The sequence below is a fragment of the Odocoileus virginianus genome, chromosome 30, assembly GCF_023699985.2.
Source record: "Odocoileus virginianus isolate 20LAN1187 ecotype Illinois chromosome 30, Ovbor_1.2, whole genome shotgun sequence".
In the NCBI taxonomy this organism is placed as follows: Eukaryota; Metazoa; Chordata; class Mammalia; order Artiodactyla; family Cervidae; genus Odocoileus; species Odocoileus virginianus.
The window spans coordinates 30,830,244-30,849,885 of NC_069703.1; the positions used below are offsets into that span (position 1 = coordinate 30,830,244).

The window sequence follows — 19,642 nt, forward strand, 5'->3', positions numbered from 1 at the left end:
TAATGATTCAACATACAAAATGGTTTTATTCCAATGATCTGCTTTTCACACGCCTTCTCCCCATTTCTCCTTCCCCACTCAGAAATCCACTCTTACCAACTCAGGATCTTTCCGACTGGCCAAAATGTTGCCCTTCTCGCCAGGAGCCTGCTTACTGGGGCTCTTGACTCGAGGGGAGCTTTCCAGGGGAGGGGACGGGGGAGGAGGCGGAGGAGCCACCTTCTCTTTACTGGGGGAGATGGTCTCTTCAAACCACTGCCCCAAGATAGGTTCACTGTCATCATCTAACAAGGAAACAGAAAAGTTAACAAAAGTAAGGCACTTTTTAAATTGTTTCAGCACACCTGCCTTGTAAAAGTGCCTGAGTCAAAAAGAATACAAGGTATCTAAATTATGATGGAGGATACACAGTGGCATAAACTTGTCAAAACTCATATAAATGTATACGGCATGTATATGAAGTGCTTTATTGTGCATGAATTATACCTCAACAAGACCAATATTTTATTTAAAAGAACCCCAGGAAGGAAGAGAATCACTTCACTTTACTGGCAACAAGCCAAATGTTCTCAAGTGCAAACTTTTACTTGTCTATCAATTCTAAGCCTCCAGATAAGCATCTCACTTTTTGCAATACTATGTACATTGTTCCCATAAACCTGAATAGAAAGAATCTGATATGCTTATTTTATTTACTCTCTCTCCAGACCAAGGCAGGAGGGAATGTTACTAGTAACCTGGTCTAATTACTAGTTACTAATAACCTGCTACTAGGAACTAGTAAGCAAGAGGGAGTTTACATGAGCTGGTGGAGAAAGAAACAAAAACAAGTGAGAAGTATACTGATTGTGGAGGAAAAGAAACGAAAGCAATCTGAGCTTTGCTGATGGTGGCTTCAATCACTCAGTCTTCAGCCGCTCCAGTTACTCTTGAGTACCAGGTCACCTTTAAAGGCACATGCGGTCAAGACCCAAGCTGGGCAGGTGAAAGCAGACGGTAAGCAGGAAGTTCCCGGGACGCGTCCTGCTGCGCTCTGGAGTTTACCCCCCGGGAGAGCAGGGTGTCTACCTTGGCTGCTATCCTCCTCCGTGCTGCTGAAATCGTCCTCGTAGTAGGTGTTTGAGTCAGTAGAGGCACTGGCATCGCTGCTCATGGAGCCCTTCCTCTGACGCTGCAGGACACATGCCTGGGAAAACAGCGAGGCTTCTGCAATCAGTGACCCCAAAAATGACGCCATCCTACTTCAGCCCTTTCACCGCATGAAGTCTTCTCTGCGTCTCTTTTTTCTAAATCCAAGAAGCATTTCTCCTAATAGCTCCCTTCAGGATTCTCATAGCTTTATCCTATAAAACAGGTGTTCCCAGCCTCCAGGATCTAAACCCTGATGATCTGAGATGGAGGTGACATTAGAAATAAAATGCACAATAAGTGTAATGCACTTGAATCATCCCAAAACCACCACCCCACCCCACCCTCAATACCATCCCCGATCTGTGGAAAAACTGTCTTCCACAAAACTGGACCCTAGTGACAAAAAGTCTGGGGACCACCACGGTAAGAGCACTCCAAAACTAGAACCCTGGGCAAGGACTGAAAAGGCAATGTTTCCAGGGTCCTCTAGGTTTTGCTTCATATGCCAATTGTCACAAATTGCCAACGGCCCACCTGTATCACAATGCTGATAATCAATTACTAATTCAAATGTCTGGAATCAGTAAGAGCTTTTCTCATCTTCAAAACCATTATCAGAAACGAGTTTATAAAGATTAAGGCATACACTCCGTCTCATTTGTTTTAAGAAGGATATATAAGAAGACCTTACAGATTATCAGTGGCATGACCCCACCCACCTTTCTGTAGGAAGTTGAGAGTAGTGTCAATAGCAGGTTCGTCAGTGGGACAGAGTCAATCAGCCGCTGAATCCTCTGTATGGAGGTACTCTGGGCCATGATGCTCAGGACTGCAGGTGGACCATCTGCTTCCCAACCCTGAAGGTAAAAAGAGAGTTAACGTTAGGTCTCAACAGGAGTAAGCACCTGATCTGATGGCTCAAGCGAACTTAAGATGGAAGAGAAGCCAACAGCCACTGTGCTGATTCTGAGGACAAGCCCTCACCTTGTGCAGAGCCTCCACTTGCAAGTCTTGAAAGAGAGACGTCAACAGCTTGACGGCATGGTTTGCCAGTATTACCGAGAGTACCCCAAAGCCCTGATGCCTACACAAAGCAAAAGGGAAACAAACTTTAAGATAACTCACAACAAATTATAATCATGGATTGTGCAATCTTGAGGCCCTTTAGGAATCTACTGACCTTTCCCCAGGGGGTGAAAAAATTGCAAAAACATAGAATTTGCATATAATTTCAGAAGTTCACACTCCCTGAAGCCTACCTACAGACTACCTAGGGATCCTCAGGCTTCAGGCTAAGAACTCCTGGACTAGAAGAAACTCTTCCAAATCCATAAAACCCTGCAATTTAAACTGTCAATTCAAAGCTACTGGGTCATGTGAAAACTGACATTTGAAAGTCATTCTTTTGGGGACTTCTCTGGTGGTACAGTGGATAAGAATCCACCTGCCAATGCAGGGGACACGGGTTAGATCCCTGGTCCAGGAAGATCCCAGATGCCAAGGGGCAACTGAGTCTGTGTGCCACAACTAGTGGGCCTGTGCTCTAGAGCCCATGCTCTGCAACAAGAGACACCGCCCAATGAGAAGCCCCTGGCTGCCACAGCCCGAGGAAGTCCACGCAGCCAAGCCACGAAGATCCAGCACAGCCAAAAATAAACACATATATTTTAAAAAGTCATTCTTTTGAGAAGGAAAGGCTAAAAAGTAGCAACTTTTACAAAGTATCTGGACAGGAAGAGAATAAAAACAAAGGTTTACATTAAATCTGAGTAGAACTTTCTCTTTCTGTCCAAATGACCACATGACACAGAGTCAGTATACCTAATATACAAAGAGCTCCCATACATCCGTGAGAAGAAAGGACAAACACCAAGGAAACCTGGAGCAAGTGATACAGGCAGTGTGAAAATGACCACAATCACACGAGCACTCAACGCAATACACGTGAGAGCACTGCAGGAACATCGCTCTCCTCTGAGATCGGCACACAGGGAGACTAAAGACACCCACTGCCAGGGAGGACCGGGAAGGGGCAACTTCATCATACGCGACAGCCAGGAGCGCACGGTAGAGAGCTTAGCAAGACATTTCTCATTATTAAATACGCGTACTCTTTGTCCGAACAATTATACTTCTAGAAATTTAGTTATCAAGGGGATAACTAAACAAGTTCACAGAGATTTGTTTTAGAAGGATTATCAAAGTACACTTTATCAAAACAAGAAATTTGGAACAACCTAAGTAAGTGTTCAAAAAGTTAATCGGTTAACTACGGTACATAGATATAGTGGAATACCATCTGTCATTAAAAACACAGAATCTACAATTGTGTCACTGAAAATGTCTACAATATGTAGTAACAGTGATCCTGTTTTCTTAAATACACCTGTTTAACATATGTACACAGAAAAATGTCTGGAAGAATGTTTACCAATTTGGGTGGTAGAATTTTTGATGATTTTTTTTTGCTTCCTTATGACTTGCTACCTACACAATGTATACAACATTCCTTTTAAATCTCAGGAAACTACAACTACCTTTTAAATGTTTCTTCAACTTCAAAGGACACACCCATTGGCATTCTACTCCCTTTACGATGCCAAGTGTAACAACAGACACTCAAAATCACAAACTGTTTTTCTCTCTGGAACATGCTTACCTCCCTACTTCGCCTGGTGTCTACTGCCTACTATCTCAATGCCTATTTCAGATTTCAGCTCAGTACACTTCCTCGGGGAAGCCTGCCTTGATTTCTCTAGCCAGGTCAAATGCCCTTATTATAATACTCTGTAGACACAATCTGACATGTATTTGCATGAATATCATCTTCTCTCTTCAGAACGTCTATTTTGTTTGTCCACTGCAGCATTCCAGAATTCATATAGAGCATGGGACAGACAAGGGAGTGAATGATTTGCTAAGAATTCGACTTCCTCCTTGAACTCAAGACTCACATACCTAAGTGCCTACTCAGCATCTCACAGACAGCCTATCAGTCCTCTCAAAAAGCAGCATGGCCCAGATGAAATTCTTCATTTCTTCCCCTTCCTCTCACTCAATCTATTCCTAAACTGGTGTGCCCTCTCTCAGTAAATTACACAATTCCAGATGCTCATGCCAGAAACTTCTGACATATTTTTTACACTCAACATTCAAGCCACCAGCAAATCCTATCATTTCCCAACATGACTCATTCTCCCCGCCTTTCCCAGCACCACCAGACTCCAAATCCCCCGCCCCAGCTCGCCTGCTCAGAGGAAGGTGTGAGCCTCCCACCTGTTCTCGCTCCCTCTTACCTTACAAACCCACCCAGTCTACTCTCCCTGAGCCAGCTGGGTTCTGAGTCACTAACAATTCAGATCTTATCACTCCACTCTTGCAGACCCTCTGATACCTACAGCTTACACCTGGCCCAAGATGATCTGGCCCTGGCTACCTCTCTGACTGGATTTTCTACCACTCTCCTCCTCAATTTCTCTGCTCTAGACACACTGACCTTGCTGATCCTTAAAAATGCCAATCATACTTTCACCTCGAGACCTAAACAATTCTACCTCAAATATTTTCGAGGGTCATCTGTCACTTCACTCTACATCTTGTTTTTAGAGCCCTTTCCCGAGTATGCTAACTAAAATAACAGGCCCTGCCAGTCCCTAACTCCTTGTTCTGGCTTATTTTTCTTCACATCACTCATACATGATAATCAATTATAAATCTACTGTTTGTTATAAACGACTATTTGGTCACTGTTGTTTCAGTTGAAAAATAAACTCTAGGGCTTCCCTGGTGGCTCAGTGGTAAAGAATCTGCCTACCAGTGCAAGAGATACGGGTTTGACCCCTGATTCAGGAAGATCCCACATGCCGGAGGGCAACTAAGCCCATCCACTACAACTCCTGAGCCTGTGCTCTGCAACAAGAGAAGCCACAGCAACAAGAAGCCTGCACACCAGAGCGGCGGAGACCCAGCACAGCTTCAGATAAACAGTGTTATTAAAAAAAACAAAAAAACAGACTCTATAAAGTCAAGGAGATTGCTTTGATTAGTGCCTCAATGCTTGGAAAGAGCTTAGTGGTACCTGGAAAGGACTGAAAAAATAAATGAAATCCAGAAATAAGCCTGGACTTCAAAAATAAAACCTCAGCAACACAGAAATCATATCTCTAACTTATTCCTGGCAAGCAAGAGTTTCTGTCCAGACTTCATCAAAACAGCAGCAAATGTTTCAGGAAGTAAGCCATGAGGCCAGACAGAATCCTCACATTACAGGTTCAACGTGCAAGAGCGTAACCAACTCCAAGTCAAACGAGCCCATTTTACAAAATAGAAGCACTTTTCTTCCCTAATTTGAACCTCACAGAAGTCCAAAAATGTGTATTACACAGGTATTTTCTCCCTCTTACAGAGAAGGAAGCAAGATTGGAAAGAATGAGCGATTTACCCAAAATCACATAGCTATGATATACAGAGAGTGAACTACAATCACCATCTTCGTTGTTCAAATCAACTGGATGGAGGCAAACTTTCCTATTGCTATGGAGATGAAAGGAGTTACACCAGCTCCCCATCAATAGAAAATGGCAGGAAAACGCAACAGGAGTAGCATCAAATGGACACATACCCTTTTCCAGGGCCCAGCTTCGGAGAGCCCACTCCCTCCTTGGTACGAGAAAGGATGTCTCTGACTCGGAGAGCAGCCAGTGGATCCTTCTCTTTCCCCTTATCAGCCAAGGCAGTAGGACTGAGGTTCAGTATGAGGAAAAGGCTGTTTAACAAACACCAGGCACCCAGCAATTGGAAGTTCTGATAGTGCTGTGAAAAAGGCACAAAATATAAATATACAGACAGAGATTTTACAGGCTACACATCTTAGAGACTACAGGTCAAACAGGAGGCAGAGACGTCTTACCTCACCACCAGCCCGGCGGGAACTGCTGATTGCTTGTCCAATCATGTCATAGATTTCAAGCTGTCCAAAAGTAAACATACACAAAACTCTGAGCAAGGCGACATAGTTCATTATAAATGCTAAATCCTACCCAAAACCATTCAGCTTGAAGACTTCAATATCCTCAAGCCACTTCCGATGGCGGCTTATCATCATGCTTTCCTTGATCCTCACGTGACGCTGACTCTGTCTTTTCATTCAGCTCGCAACACCTTCTCAAAAGCGTCCCCTCCACCCCATCTAAAGCAACATGCCCAGGACCACGTCAGGTCACTTTCTACCACACTTGTTCATCCAATCCACCTACCACTTCAGAAACCCTCGTCCCTGACATCTACCTCCACTGAAAGTACACTAACACAGTACAGTAAGCCCTTCTACACGTTTGCTGATTGAATGACTCCTCTTCCACAAGGTTCGCTGCCACTACAAAGCTGCAGTGTTTCCTGCACAGCTAACCAAACTGCCGGATAAACAAGCAAGAGGCCGACGTGTCAGGCCGACTACCCAAGGGGGAGGGGTATGGAGAGCACTCCACGCCCTTCCCTCTAAACAGGAGCAAAGCGGAAGCCGCCATACTCCCTCAACTGAACACTCAGGGCTCCCCACCCCCAGAGGCAGAGCTTACACATTTCTGGACGATCGTGGCAGCGTCACTCTCATAGTCTTCCTCTTTGGAGCTCGTGGAGCCTGTCCGCACTTGCTGGGCACTACCCACATGAAGGATGGCCATGCAAGTCGCCACACTCACACCTGAGAAAGAAGAGAGACACACACTCCAAGAAGCTGAAACACAGAAACATGACCCACCCACAGCAATTCCAGGATCTGATACTGAGACCCCATCAGGGATCGGCTCAACGGACAGGAGACTGAGCATATTCCGGGAGACAGTGAAGGACAGGGAAGCCTGGCGTGCTGCAGTCCACAGGGCTGCAGAGTTGGACATGCCTGAGACTGAACAACAGCAAAATGTGTTACCATGCGACCCAACAAGCACACTCCTAGATATATTTACCCGAATGAGCTGAAATCTTCCATCCACACAAACACCTGTACACAAATATTCATGGTGCCTTTACTCACAACTGTCAACAAACGGAAACAATCAAGATGTCCTCTAATAATCAATAATCAATCAATCAATAAACAAACTGTGGTGTATCCATACAAGGAATGGCATCACTGACTCAATGGACAAGAGTTTGAGCAAACTCCAAGAGACAGTTAAGGACAGGGAAGCCTGGCGTGCTGCAGTCCATGGGGTCGCAAAGAGTCGGACACAACTTAGCAAGTGAACAACAGTACAAACAACAGCTACCAAGATACAGAAAGACAGAGAGGAAGCTTAACTGCACACAGCAAGCCCTCCACATCTGCAGGTCCTGCATCTGGAGATGCAGCTGGTGGAATCCGTGGATGGGCCGTCTGCAGATGCTAAGGCCAACTGTACTACACCACTTCACACAAGGGACTTCAGCATTCATGAATTTTGGTACCAACAGGGGGGTCCTGAAACCCCTGCCACACCCGCAAGCAAAAGAAGCCAGTCTGAAAAGGCGATGATTCTAACAATAGGACTTTCTGGAAAAGGGAACTATGGAGACAGTAAAAGATCAGCGGTTTCTAGGGGCTGGGGTTAGGGGAGAGACTACCAGGTGGAACATTGGGGATCTGGAGGGCAGTGAAAAGATTCTGTATCAACGTCAAAAACCACAGAACTGTATGTGAAAAAGGAACCCTAATGCGGTGAATCACAGACTTCAATGAACTATGTATCAGTAATGCTTCATCAATTATAACAAATGCAACCTATTAATGCAATGTTAACAGAAGAAACTGTACACGGGGTGAGATAGTGTATGGGAACAGAACTCTGTACTGTTCCAAATGCAGAGTTTGGGAACGCTGCATTTTTCTGCAAACCTAAAGCTGCTTTAAAAATGAAATCTAGGACATCCCTGGTAGCTCAGGTAGCTCAGTGGTTAAGAATCCGCCTTCCAATGCTGGTGACCTGGGTTCCATCCCTGGCCCGGAAGATCCCACATGCTGCAGAGCAACTAAGCCCGCGCACCACAGTTACCGAGCCTGCTCTCCAAGAGTCCGGGAGCTGCAACGACTGAGCCATGAGCCGCCAACTACTGAAGCCGTGCTCCACGAGAGACGCCGGGGACGCATACTCACAACAACAGAGAAAACGCCTGCACAGCCACAGAGACCCAGCACAGTCAAAAGTAAATAAACAAATAAGTTTTTAAAAACTGAAATCTATTACTTTAAAAGTATTTTTTAAAAATTTTACAATGATTAAAAAAAAAACTCACACTATTTCTCAAAAACATCTAGGCCAAATCCCTTTCTTTACTTCAAATCCCAAGTGATCAAATTTCAGTAACAAACCAAATCTGGGGGCTCTTTAAAACAATGAAGGACCTTTTTTTGGCCACACCCACAAGGCATGTGGAAATCTTAGTTCCCTAACCAGGGACTGAACCAGCGTCGGGGCAGTGAAAGCACGGAGTCTTAACCACTAGACCACCAGGGAGTTCCCTTAACAACTAAGAATTTTTAAGGACTCTTAATTCTTATTGACGAAGCACAATGAGATGCACAGGATATTCAAGAAACTCCCTGAAAATTGAACCTCATGAATCCCAAACTTAAAAATGCAAAAATCAAAGCCCGAGAACTGCGAGTGAACACTGGGAGCGGGCTTGAAGAGCGCGCCTGCTCCCAGGCAGCATTGGCGCTCTCCCCCACAGCCCTGCTCTCGCTCAGCCCTGCGCGTGTCTTCCCAGAACGAGCAAACACTCCTCCAGCAGACCTTCCGGCCTCGCAGGTTCCCCACCGCAGACCCCTGTGGACTGCTGCCGCAGCGCGCCTGCCGGAGCGCAGCTCAGATCGTGGCGCTCTTCAAGATCCGCAGTGGGCTCTCCTGTCTACAGGGTGTGGTCCAAAGGACTGAGACTGCGCTCTGGAGCCCCCTCTGAGGAGGCCATTCCGGCTGGAGAACACCCACCACTCACACACACTCTCTCTCAAAATGCTTCCCCAAATACCAGGATACTTTTGGTCCTGCTTTTGCCTCTGGCTGACCGATAGCCGAGCTGAAATCCTACCTGCCCTGCAAGATACATCGACAGAACCCGTTTGTGACTACAGCCTTCCCCAGTGAAAGTGCCTTTATCTTTACATGCCTATATACACACAGATGTTTATAATAAAGCATTCAAAGAATGCAGGGATATAATTAACCTCGGCAATTTCTTCATGCTCCCAAAGTCAGGTTTCCAACACTGTTCAAACCCTCACTCACAGAATCAACTAAACAACGGAAATTGTGAGGCCTCCCAAGACATACTAGGACTATGGTATTTAAAACCAAGGATCAGTGATTTGGGTTAAAAAGTCACCATAACAATAACTTAAAACAGCATAAACACCAGCTGCTAGGCCCCCCTTCCAAGGCAGCATAATCAACAGGAAGGGGGGGGTTTGTGGGAGCATGGAGAAGAACACTCATTGTATTTACCAATGTAAACAGATACCACCTGTTCCAGAAGGCGTCTGCAAATCTGCTCCCACAGCAGGGCGCCATGGCTCCCTTCTCTGTATGCCCGTAATATCCTATCATCTCTGTTGCCTTCAGCGTCTCCTGTTTTATACCGCACTCTGCGGTCTGATCTGTCCTCCCCTGCTCAGGTACAGGCTCCCTGAGAGCAAGAATCATAGGCCGCTCATCGCAACGTCCCCACAGCACTCAGCACGGCGCTTCTGACACAGCAGACACTCACATGTGCAGACACTATGAAATCAAACATCCACGTAACACAGCAGCAGCGGCTGAGCAATAAGGGAATCTACAAAACTCCTACTGAGACCTCAGTCCATCTAGATGAGATACTACATGATCCTTGGGGGAAGGGACTAAATAAGGGGGAGAGAGTACGCAGAAGGATCTCATGGTTTCCAGAAAGTCTGTGCCTGGCTGAGGAAAGGATCAGATGTAACTGCTCACCTGCATACAAACAACTCAGGCTGAGGACTGTCACATCCTGCAGACGAGAAGGATTGAGAGGTTCCAGCACAGGTAGAGAAAGGGTGTCCAACGCCATGGTTACGTCAATCACCAGAGAATGAAAACTGGAACATAACAGAAGATTAACAAAAGTGTCTCTGACTCACTTGCTTCTATAATCTGTTAAAGAAAGTGGGCATGCCATAAAAACTAAACAGTTCTTCTCTTTTGCAGAACAGTTTTAAAATGTAAAGCATATGCACCCTGGAGCACCTTACCCATTACGAACAGCAGTGGCATCTGCTACTGTTGCAGGCATGATAAAGAAAGAATTGGCCAACACTGCATCTTGAAACCGGTTGATGTAGCGCAGGAAATAGGGCAGGTTCAAACACACACGCAGCAGCTTCTCTGAGCCGCCTGAATTAACGAAAAGGCTCAACCTTACAAACAGGCTTCTGCTGCTTAATTCTTTTCCACTTGAAGACATTTTGAAAGCAGAGAAACCAGCTTTTTGACAACAGAGTCTTACCAAGTTCCTGAAGACTAGCCACATTCTGAGCTATGAACACATTCTTGGTTTTGATAGCAGAAGCTTGGTCTGTGGATGACTGCTCATCACTTTCTCCTTCCACCTGAAGAGAAACAAAGGATGTGAAAGGCCTGTGAAGACACTAGCACCCTGGAACTTACCTGGTGGTCCAGTGGTTAAGACTCCATGTTCCCAAGGCAAGGGCCCCAAGTTCAATCCCTATTCAGGGAACTAAGATCCCACATGCCATGGGGAATGTGACCAAAAAATAAATTAAAAAACAAAAAGATACTGTCATCTGTTGATTGTCATCCTCAAGTTCAGGATAGAACCAACTGTACAAACTACAGCTGCTCTGAGGATACTTGTCAGACTCCCCAGTTAATAAGGGGGAAATCCTCTCTAACATAGGGAAAAATACAAGCTATTTTTCTGGGGGAGGCAGGGTGGTGGTGGAATATATAGCTTTAAATATATTCTGTAACTAGCAGAGAGTGATGCCTTTCACAGTAGGAGTGCAAGTTCTTTGTCTACTTGCACGGAGAAATTGTCAGAAGAATGGTCATCAAAATAGCAATCACTAGAAATTTCCCTGGTGGTCCAGTGATTAAGATTCCATGCTTCCAATGCAAGGGGCATAGGTTCGATCCCTGGTCAGGGAACTAAGATTCCACATGCCATTAGGCATGGTCAAAGATATAAATAACTGTATTGTTAAAAAAAATAGTAATAACTGTTGACAGAAGGAATCGGGGTGAATGCTACTTATCTTCAGTTAGTATTCTTCAACTTTCTTTCTACCCTTGGCAGGTACATCATTTTATATCACAAATATAAAATGCATGCATTAGCTGTTTTTTCTAGTATTATCATCTTAACAAATCCTACAGGATGAGGTCATTTGACTGAAGTAACTCACCTGAGCCTGTGGACCTACAGGTGATGATGCTACAGTTCTAGGGTTGAAAACTGACGTAAGCTGGTTCAAAAAATTCATCTGGACCTCCTTCTGCTTCAGCTCTGGGCTTACTGGTGAGGCCAGTTCTTTCTGATCTTCCACTATAAAATATGAAACAGGAGAGCAACGAGGAGTGTCACTAGCAGACCAAAGAGGAAACAGTTGGCAAGGGGCGTGGCCAAGAAACCAAGTCTGGGGGAAGCGCTCACCATCTGAGAGCGTCTTCACTGTCTGAGGCAGCTTGGCCGACTTCATCATCGCTGTGAACGTGATGATTTCAGTTCTGTCTAGTCGGCTGCAGCCAGTGCACAGGCCCTTGATGAGGAGAATCAAGTGTTTCTGAAAAGAAAACAAATTCAGATATGCCTTTTAGAGAGGCCTCCTCTGGATTATATCAAATATGCCTTTTAGGGGTTCTATTCTTTAGGGACTTCTAGCTGGCACAAAACCAAATTTAGGTTCAAACCAAGAACTGCAAACTCGGGAAGCAGAGATCACAAGCTGATGATCCTCAGACCACACCTCTTTGCAGGTCTCTTACTGGTCTCACAGTGATGTCGTCGTTGTTTAAATTCAAAGTCATGGCTACCTTTTTACAGCAGGGGAGGTTTAACACACAAACCGAGGTTTCCTACCTCCTCCAACAATTCCCAAGATCAGCTGGAGCTAAGCAGGGACTGATTCCTTTACAGCTGGGCCACACGCCTTCTCAGCCAGCGTGCTTGGCTCATTGTACGCTGCTTGCCTGGCCCCCACGGTCATGCAGCTTTGTCGTCTAGAAGAGACCTCTGCAGCTCTCTACACCAGAGGCTGATAAACCACAGCCCCAATTTGCCCACTGTTTTTGTAAATAAATTTGACTGGACCACAGCTGTGCGCGTCCATTTACATACTGTCTGTGGCTGCCTTCACACTGCAAAGTCAGAGTTTAATAGAGACTGGATGGTCAGCAAATTATCTCCTGTGTAGCCTGTTACAGAAAAAGTCACCAATCCCTGCTCTATGCCATCCCTTCTCCATCATTCCATGGGTTAGTCACAAGCCAACCTCAAAATAAGGGCCAGAAACAGGCCCACCACTCTTACCTGGGACACAGCACATGCCTCATCTGGATTCTCCAAACGCAGGAGAGAAAATTCAATCAGGACTTTACATGCTGCCGCCACAGACTGAAGTTGATTCCGGGGAACTGAGAAAGGAATAAGCTTTACTTAACCTCAGCCTCACACTCAATGAACCAAGTAAGTTTTGAGCTCCATATGTCAACATTCCCAGTATCATTCTATCAGAATCAACAATCCATCAAGCAAACAAAGGCATCTTGGCACTGATAATCATCAATTGCTTCTAGATCAATTTATCCTACATTTACTAGAAATTAAGTATAATAGGAAATACATCACAGGAAGTAACAAGCACTTCAGATATATTAATCCATTTAACCCTCAAACCGATGCTATGAGATAGATATTGTTAACCTCTTCTCTTTTTTAAAAAACATAGATAAGGAAAGTAAACCATAGAGAGGTTAAATGATTTGCCCAAGTCACGCAGCTAGACTCAAATCCAGGTGTCTGGCTCTAAAGTTCAAGCTGTTAACCCACTAGAATATACTACCTCTCTTTTTTGTCTCTGCAGTGGGCTTCCCACTCAAAGCTTCTCCAAGCTAAAAGTGACTCTTACACTGGTAGCCAATGCCTAGAATAAACAGCACTAGACTCCAAAAGATTACTCAGCAACCCTCTAACTTCCTTTCATTTTGCTTGCTTAGCAAATTATTTAAGTAAACAAATAATTCGAATTCTTCAGAACTACACGAATCAGGCTTGGGGGAAAAAACGAAAATGCCAAGTATTAGAAATAGTTGAAAGTAAGGGACTGGTTACTTTAGGGGGAGAAGAGCTTTAAAGATGGGGAACTGAAGTTGAAATCCTTCGTATAACAGAGAACACAAAAGGAGAATTTAATTCCTCACCAAAACCAAATAAGGAAGAGAGCCTTGGTTAGTGGCTGCTAACCTCAGCTCAGCATCCCCACCTAACCCTCCCATCCCAGCCGTCCCCCCAAAATCAGCACATTAGTAATTACATAGGTAAAATCCATAAGAAAGCAAGGAAAGTTAATGGTTACGAAACGGATGTCCAAACCAAACAGTTTTTCAATCCCTCTGGCTGGCCTCGGTCAAGAAGCTTCCGAAGCCTCACCACACGGACAGCCGTCTCCACTCTCGGGTGGACAGGTGAGAACTAACACACAGGCATCACTAACAGCGTGTTCAGGCAGGAGGACACAGCTCCCCATTCACGGGCCCTTGAAAGGGAGCGACCAGAGGGGATACTTACTGAGGCTGCAAACTGTCGTGATATAGTGTGTGGAAAGTGCGACAAAAGAGGAGTAGAACGGCTCGTACTGCTTCTCGTGGTGCAGGATTTCGGATTCACTGCAAAAAACCAACAGTTACTTAGTGCTTACTATAGGCCAGATACTCTGGCCCTCGATAGGCATTACCTGACTTCATCTTCGTAGCAATGCTACTTGGTAGGCCCTGTTACCATCCCTATATTCAAACTGCAAAAGTGGAGCTTAGAGGTACCAGGCTTAGTAAGTGGCAAAGGCTAACAGGAAACACTTCAAAACTCACTTAGAATTAAAGAAATACAAGTAAAAATCCAACAGGATACCACTGTGTCCTGTATTGATCATTAGCAAAGACCAAAAGCTAATAAAGCCACAAGCCAGTCAAAAGAGGGTAGAGCAGGACACTCAAAACACTGTTAGTGGGAATACAGGCTACAGGAACGCATCTTGAAGACCAAACAAGGCCAGTCCGTAACACAGCAACTTAAAAGGAATAAACATTTCAAGGGGAGAAATCATTTGATGGGTGCTAAAATCCAAAATTCTTCAGGTACCAGAGTCCTCCACCCCACTCCCCACATCCACAGGATATATAGCTAGATCACAACAAAGTGATTTTTAACCACATCCCTTATCTTTACCAGAAGAAATGGGCTCTTCAGTGAAAATCTGGAGCCCAGCTACGTCTAAAAGCTGGATACATTAATGTCATTCTCTTTACCGCATTAGATGCTATTCACAACCCATGAAACAAGAAGGCAAAGAAAAACAGTAAAATGTATGTTCTTAAATGGAAAAAAGAGAGCAATGTGCTTAAAGTTTCCACAGTAAGTTAATTCTCCAACAAGAACTATCAGCCTAGGAAGGGAAACATAAACAGAGTCTAGACTCGGTTCACTTGCCAATCAACATGGGAGCCAAAAAGCAAGTTCCACATCTGGAAGGTGCTAATGTGAGTGATGAATCACCTTAAACAGCACTTAAGAGTCTGACACTTCCCTCTTTGGGAATTCATCAAGGATAAATAGGTATTATCAAAGACCGGTTCCTTATCTTAGAATAACTCCTTTACTAAAAAAAATATTTATGGAGCACCTATGATGTGCAAGAATCTCCCTGCCCACCAAGGATCATTTCTCTCTAGTTGTCGGATGGACAAAAGGACACAAAATCCTTAAAATATCACGCAACACTCAAAGTCCACAGGGCCATCACACTGCAGGGGGGAAGCAGGGGGCGTCCCACCACACCCAGAAGAGAGCCCCCTACCCCTGCTTCTAGCTCTTGGGAAGAACTGCTCCTTCACTCCCATCCCGACACCCCACATCCATAGTTCTAAGGTTCCCCCACCCTGAAATCTGATGGATTTTATGAAGCATTTCCCTTCTCTGCTTTATTTCAGAACTTCAGAGCTGCTTACTGCCACACCCCGTGCCCCCGTTTTTCAACCGGACAGGCTTACCACAACCTAGAGAATCACTGCCCATCCGAAGAAGGAACTCCCCGCTGCTTCCTTCTCATCCTGATAATAAAATACGTCCGAAACACAGGCGTAAACACGGTAACTGCGTGGTTCAAGGTTGCCACATTATGATTAAACAAACCCTTCCTCCTGCCCTAGACATACACAACTGCCTTATTCCGATCAAGCAACAATACCCTCTGGGGAAAGATGGACATGGACAACAGGAAGAGCCCGAGCAGAGCAGTCTTGAGCCCCGCTCACAGTGTGCTCAGGGCAAGGAAGGGTAAACCTGGGAAACCCGTTTAAAAGACTAAACGGGGACAGTGGGCAGGTAGACACGTGGCTCAAAGGACAACGTGGTTATCTTGTGATTCTAAAGAAACGTGTGTGTGAGGAACCTAGTCAAGTGTCACCTCCCTTTTTGACCCCACCTCGTTCCCTGAGAATCTGACAGACACCAAGTCACCAGAGGAGGCAAAGAAATGTAAAAATGGAAAACAGAGCAAGATGTTAAGTAGAAACGCGAGAAGGCAAGTATAACACAGAAGAAAAACAAGGAGACATAAAGGTGAAAGTATTTTTCCTCCAGGCAGTCAAGCTACTTTCCTTAAACATGTGCCTTGCCTAACAAACTTCGCAACAAAGTACCACAGAGCCTAAAAACTGCTGAAAGGACAAGGAATCTGAAGCAATTATATTCCATTTTAAAATAAAATTACATACCAATTAAAAATAAATGCAATGCAGAGTACAAAGGAAAACAGCAGTTAAGCAGCCAGGTCAGAAAAAAACCCAATTTGACATGTAAGTGAAAAAGAACTAGCCAGGGTCTGGAAATACCTGGGTGTTCCAAGAAGAGTGAAAAATGTAATGGGCAAAATAAAAGACTCTGGATTCACTGCCGCTTCTCCCTCTTGTTGTTTCGTCACTAAGCTGTGTCTGACTCTCTGACCCCATGGACTGTAGCCTGTCAGGCTCCTCTGTCCATGGGATTTTCCCAGGCAAGAATATTAGAATGGGCTGCCATTTCCTTCCCAGCGGATCTTCCCCACCCAGGGATCAATCCCATGTCTCCAGCATTGGCAGGCGGATTCTTTACCACTGAACTTATAACTAGTTATGTAACTACTAGTTATATCTTTGCCGTCAACTGGGGAAACTCAAAGCCCTTTCCCCTCACCAGAATCACCAGCTCCCAAGTATAGAATCCACTAGGTTTGTTTCAAGATACACTTATAAACAATCACAAAAAATAAATTAATGAGATACAGAAAACATTTTAAAAATATATGTTTAACGAACATCCACTGTGTGTCACAGAGTACTTAATACATGTTAATAGACAAGTGAAAATTTTCACATACGTCTCTCACACTCTCAACAAAACTGTAGGGAACGCGATATTGAGACATAGAAACATAGGCTTTCTTTTGAAGGTCAATCACAAACTCAACTGATGATGGCACCAATGTACCCCTTTCTCCCTCTTTAAGATTTTTAGAAAATGACTGTGCATTATCTAATGGGGATGTTACTAACAGCTTCTGCCTTCCCAAGTAGGTCTCCTTGGTCTAAGTTTCATCAAATAGCTGGGAGGCAGAGACTCGAGGAGGCTTATCATTAAGAAAGGCAGGACAGCCTAGGAGAGTGAGTGCAGCCTAAGAAAGTGAGTGAAAGTCCCTAATTCATGTCCAACTCTTTGCGTCCCCATGGACCATACCGTCCATGGAATTCTCCAGGCCAGAATACCGGAGTGGGTAGCCTTTCCCTTCTCCAGGGGACTGCCCAATCCTGGGATCAAACCCAGGTCTCCCGCACTGCGGGCCGATTCTTTACCAGAGGAGCCACAGGGGAAGCCCAACGGAGGGGGACTTTCTTTTTAATCTATGAAGACTCACAGAATTATTCAGTGACAACCATGCGCGCCAGCATATCCTGCAGAGTTAAGGACGGAATTCTGTGTTTGATAGTACATACAGTTACATTCAACAATTACACCAATCAAGCCCACATACAGCATGTGCTCCATTAAGCTAGTTTTAGCTTCATTTCTGGTCTAGAAAAGCAAAGGTATTTGAAAGATTTTCAATCTTTACCACTAAGGGAGGCCTGGCATGCTGCGATTCATTGGGTCGCAAAGACTCGGACGTGACTGAACTGAACTGAACTAAAAGACATACTATCGACAAGCGGAAGAAATGAAGTCCGCTTTAAGTAAACTCAGATTATCTTTTTCTTTTAAAAAAATCACTTTTCACAGTTGTTGTTCAGTCGCTCAGTCATGTCCCACTCTTTGTGACCCCATGGGCTGCAGCACGCCAGGCTTCCCTGTCCATCACTATCTCCCAGAGTTTGCTCAAACTCATGTCCATTGAGTCGGTGATGCCATCCAACCATCTCATCCTCTGTTGTCTCCTTCTCCTCCTGCCTTCTGTCTTTCCCAGCATCGGGGTCTTTTCTAATGAGTCAGCTCTTTGCATCAGGTGGCCAAAGTATTAGCTTCAGCTTCAGCATCAGACCTTCCAATGAATATTCAGGATTGATTTCCTTTCGGATTAACTGGTTTGATCTCCCTGCAGTCCAAGGGACTCTCAGAAGAGTCTTCTCCAACACACAGTTCAAAAGAATCAATTCTTTGGTGCTCGGTTTTCTTTATGGTCCAACTCTCACATCCATACATAACTACTGAAAAAACCATAGCTTTGACTAGACAGACCTTTGTTGGCAAAGTAATGTCTCACTTTTTAAATACACTATCTAGGTTTGTCATAGCTTTTCCAAGGAGCAAGCTTGTTGAATTTCATGGCTGCAGTCACCATCTGCAGTGATTTTGGAGCCCAGAAAAATAAAGTCTGTCACTGTTTCCATTGTTTCCCCATCTATTTGCAATGAAGTGATGCCTCCTAATTTATCCATACTAATCCCTCCTTTGTTTCAGTTTGGTTACAAAGTCAAACTAAACAGACAGGGTTCAGAGAAATCCCTGGAGGTCCAGTGGTTAGGACTAGGGGATTTCATCGCCAAGGACCCAGGTTCACGGGTGTGGTGCAGCCAAAAAAACAAAAACTAAACTACAGGGTCTGGACCTCAGAATTATTTCATCTACCTTCTCTTCAAACCAAAGATCAATTCCAATTATAAAGGTATGAAAAGATAGAGACAGAAAGTAGAATGGCAGAGTACTGAGGAATCTCAGAGCATGTGTCATCATCCCCAAAAGTCAAAAAAGGGAGGAATTCAGGGAATGAGCAACCAACCACCAGATAGGAAGTAAGAGCTGACATGATGGAGCTAGGACATCAAAAGAGGGTGAGGGTGGGGGAGCGTGGAGGGAGAAGCAGAGAGTAGTAGGCTGTAACAAAAAATAGAAGGTCCCTGGAGGTAAAGAAGAAAAACACGGGAGGCGTAACAATAGAAAGAAACACAGGACTGCAGGGGAGCAGTAATCACAGATGTAGAAATAAAACAGCAGCCAGGCACCAAATCAGCCACAAAGAGAAGGGCCTCACAGCATCTGTACAGGGCTGGCTTTGACCCAGTCCTAATAATTCCACAATTCTGACTTTTTTTTTTTTTTTTGGAAAGGCAAATTAAATCTTTGAGAAACAGAATATTGATAGCAGGTTATTAATTTTTATGCTCTAAGCCAGGGGTTGGCAAACTATGACCTGCAGGTCAAATCCAGCCAGTCTTCCCGCTCTGTACAGGCCATATTTAAGAGTAGTTTTTAACATGTGTCTTTATGGCTGGGAAAAAAAAAAACCAAAATAATATTTTGTGACATGTAAATATCATGAAATTCACATGGGTGCCCAGAAACAAGACTTTGGACACAGCCACGCCCATTTATTTATAATGCATATGGCCGCTTTCGCCACACAATGGCTGAGTGGACTAGTGCATACATCCCTGTTATGGCCCACAGATTAAATTTACTCTGGCCCTTTACAGAAAAAGTGTGCTGATCTCTGCTCTACACCAAACTGAACACTTGATACGTTTAGGTTGTTTTTAACCGTAAAGAACTTGTAAGCCAGATATTTCTTCTGGAAATTACAGAACCATGTGACAGCAAACCAATAAACACTCCCATGTGCAAGAGTCTGAAAAGATCTTATTGAGAGAGGGAGGGAAAGACAGAGAGAGAATAACTGCTTTCTGTGGAAAAATGATCTCTCAGACAATAAGTGCAACCTTAAGATCACATTGCTCTGAGAGAGCCTGAAGAGGAC

General features: G+C 44.5%; 1 protein-coding gene across 6 annotated transcripts in view; it reads right to left on the reverse strand.

The window, feature by feature from the left end:
- UBR4 (ubiquitin protein ligase E3 component n-recognin 4) overlaps nt 1-19,642 on the reverse strand; it is a 131,608-nt gene that overhangs the window by 110,100 nt on the left and 1,866 nt on the right. For all 6 annotated transcript variants that reach the window (XM_070458796.1, XM_070458798.1, XM_070458795.1 and 3 more), the window contains exons 2-15: nt 13,930-14,027; nt 12,673-12,776; nt 11,797-11,926; nt 11,549-11,688; nt 10,630-10,732; nt 10,376-10,517; nt 10,098-10,222; nt 6,708-6,832; nt 6,041-6,100; nt 5,753-5,943; nt 2,116-2,215; nt 1,851-1,988; nt 1,069-1,186; nt 97-284 (exon numbers count right to left, since the gene is read on the reverse strand). In XM_070458796.1, the coding sequence (XP_070314897.1) occupies nt 97-284; nt 1,069-1,186; nt 1,851-1,988; nt 2,116-2,215; nt 5,753-5,943; nt 6,041-6,100; nt 6,708-6,832; nt 10,098-10,222; nt 10,376-10,517; nt 10,630-10,732; nt 11,549-11,688; nt 11,797-11,926; nt 12,673-12,776; nt 13,930-14,027 (1,762 nt within the window). The remainder of the gene's footprint in view (nt 1-96; nt 285-1,068; nt 1,187-1,850; nt 1,989-2,115; nt 2,216-5,752; nt 5,944-6,040; nt 6,101-6,707; nt 6,833-10,097; nt 10,223-10,375; nt 10,518-10,629; nt 10,733-11,548; nt 11,689-11,796; nt 11,927-12,672; nt 12,777-13,929; nt 14,028-19,642) is intronic.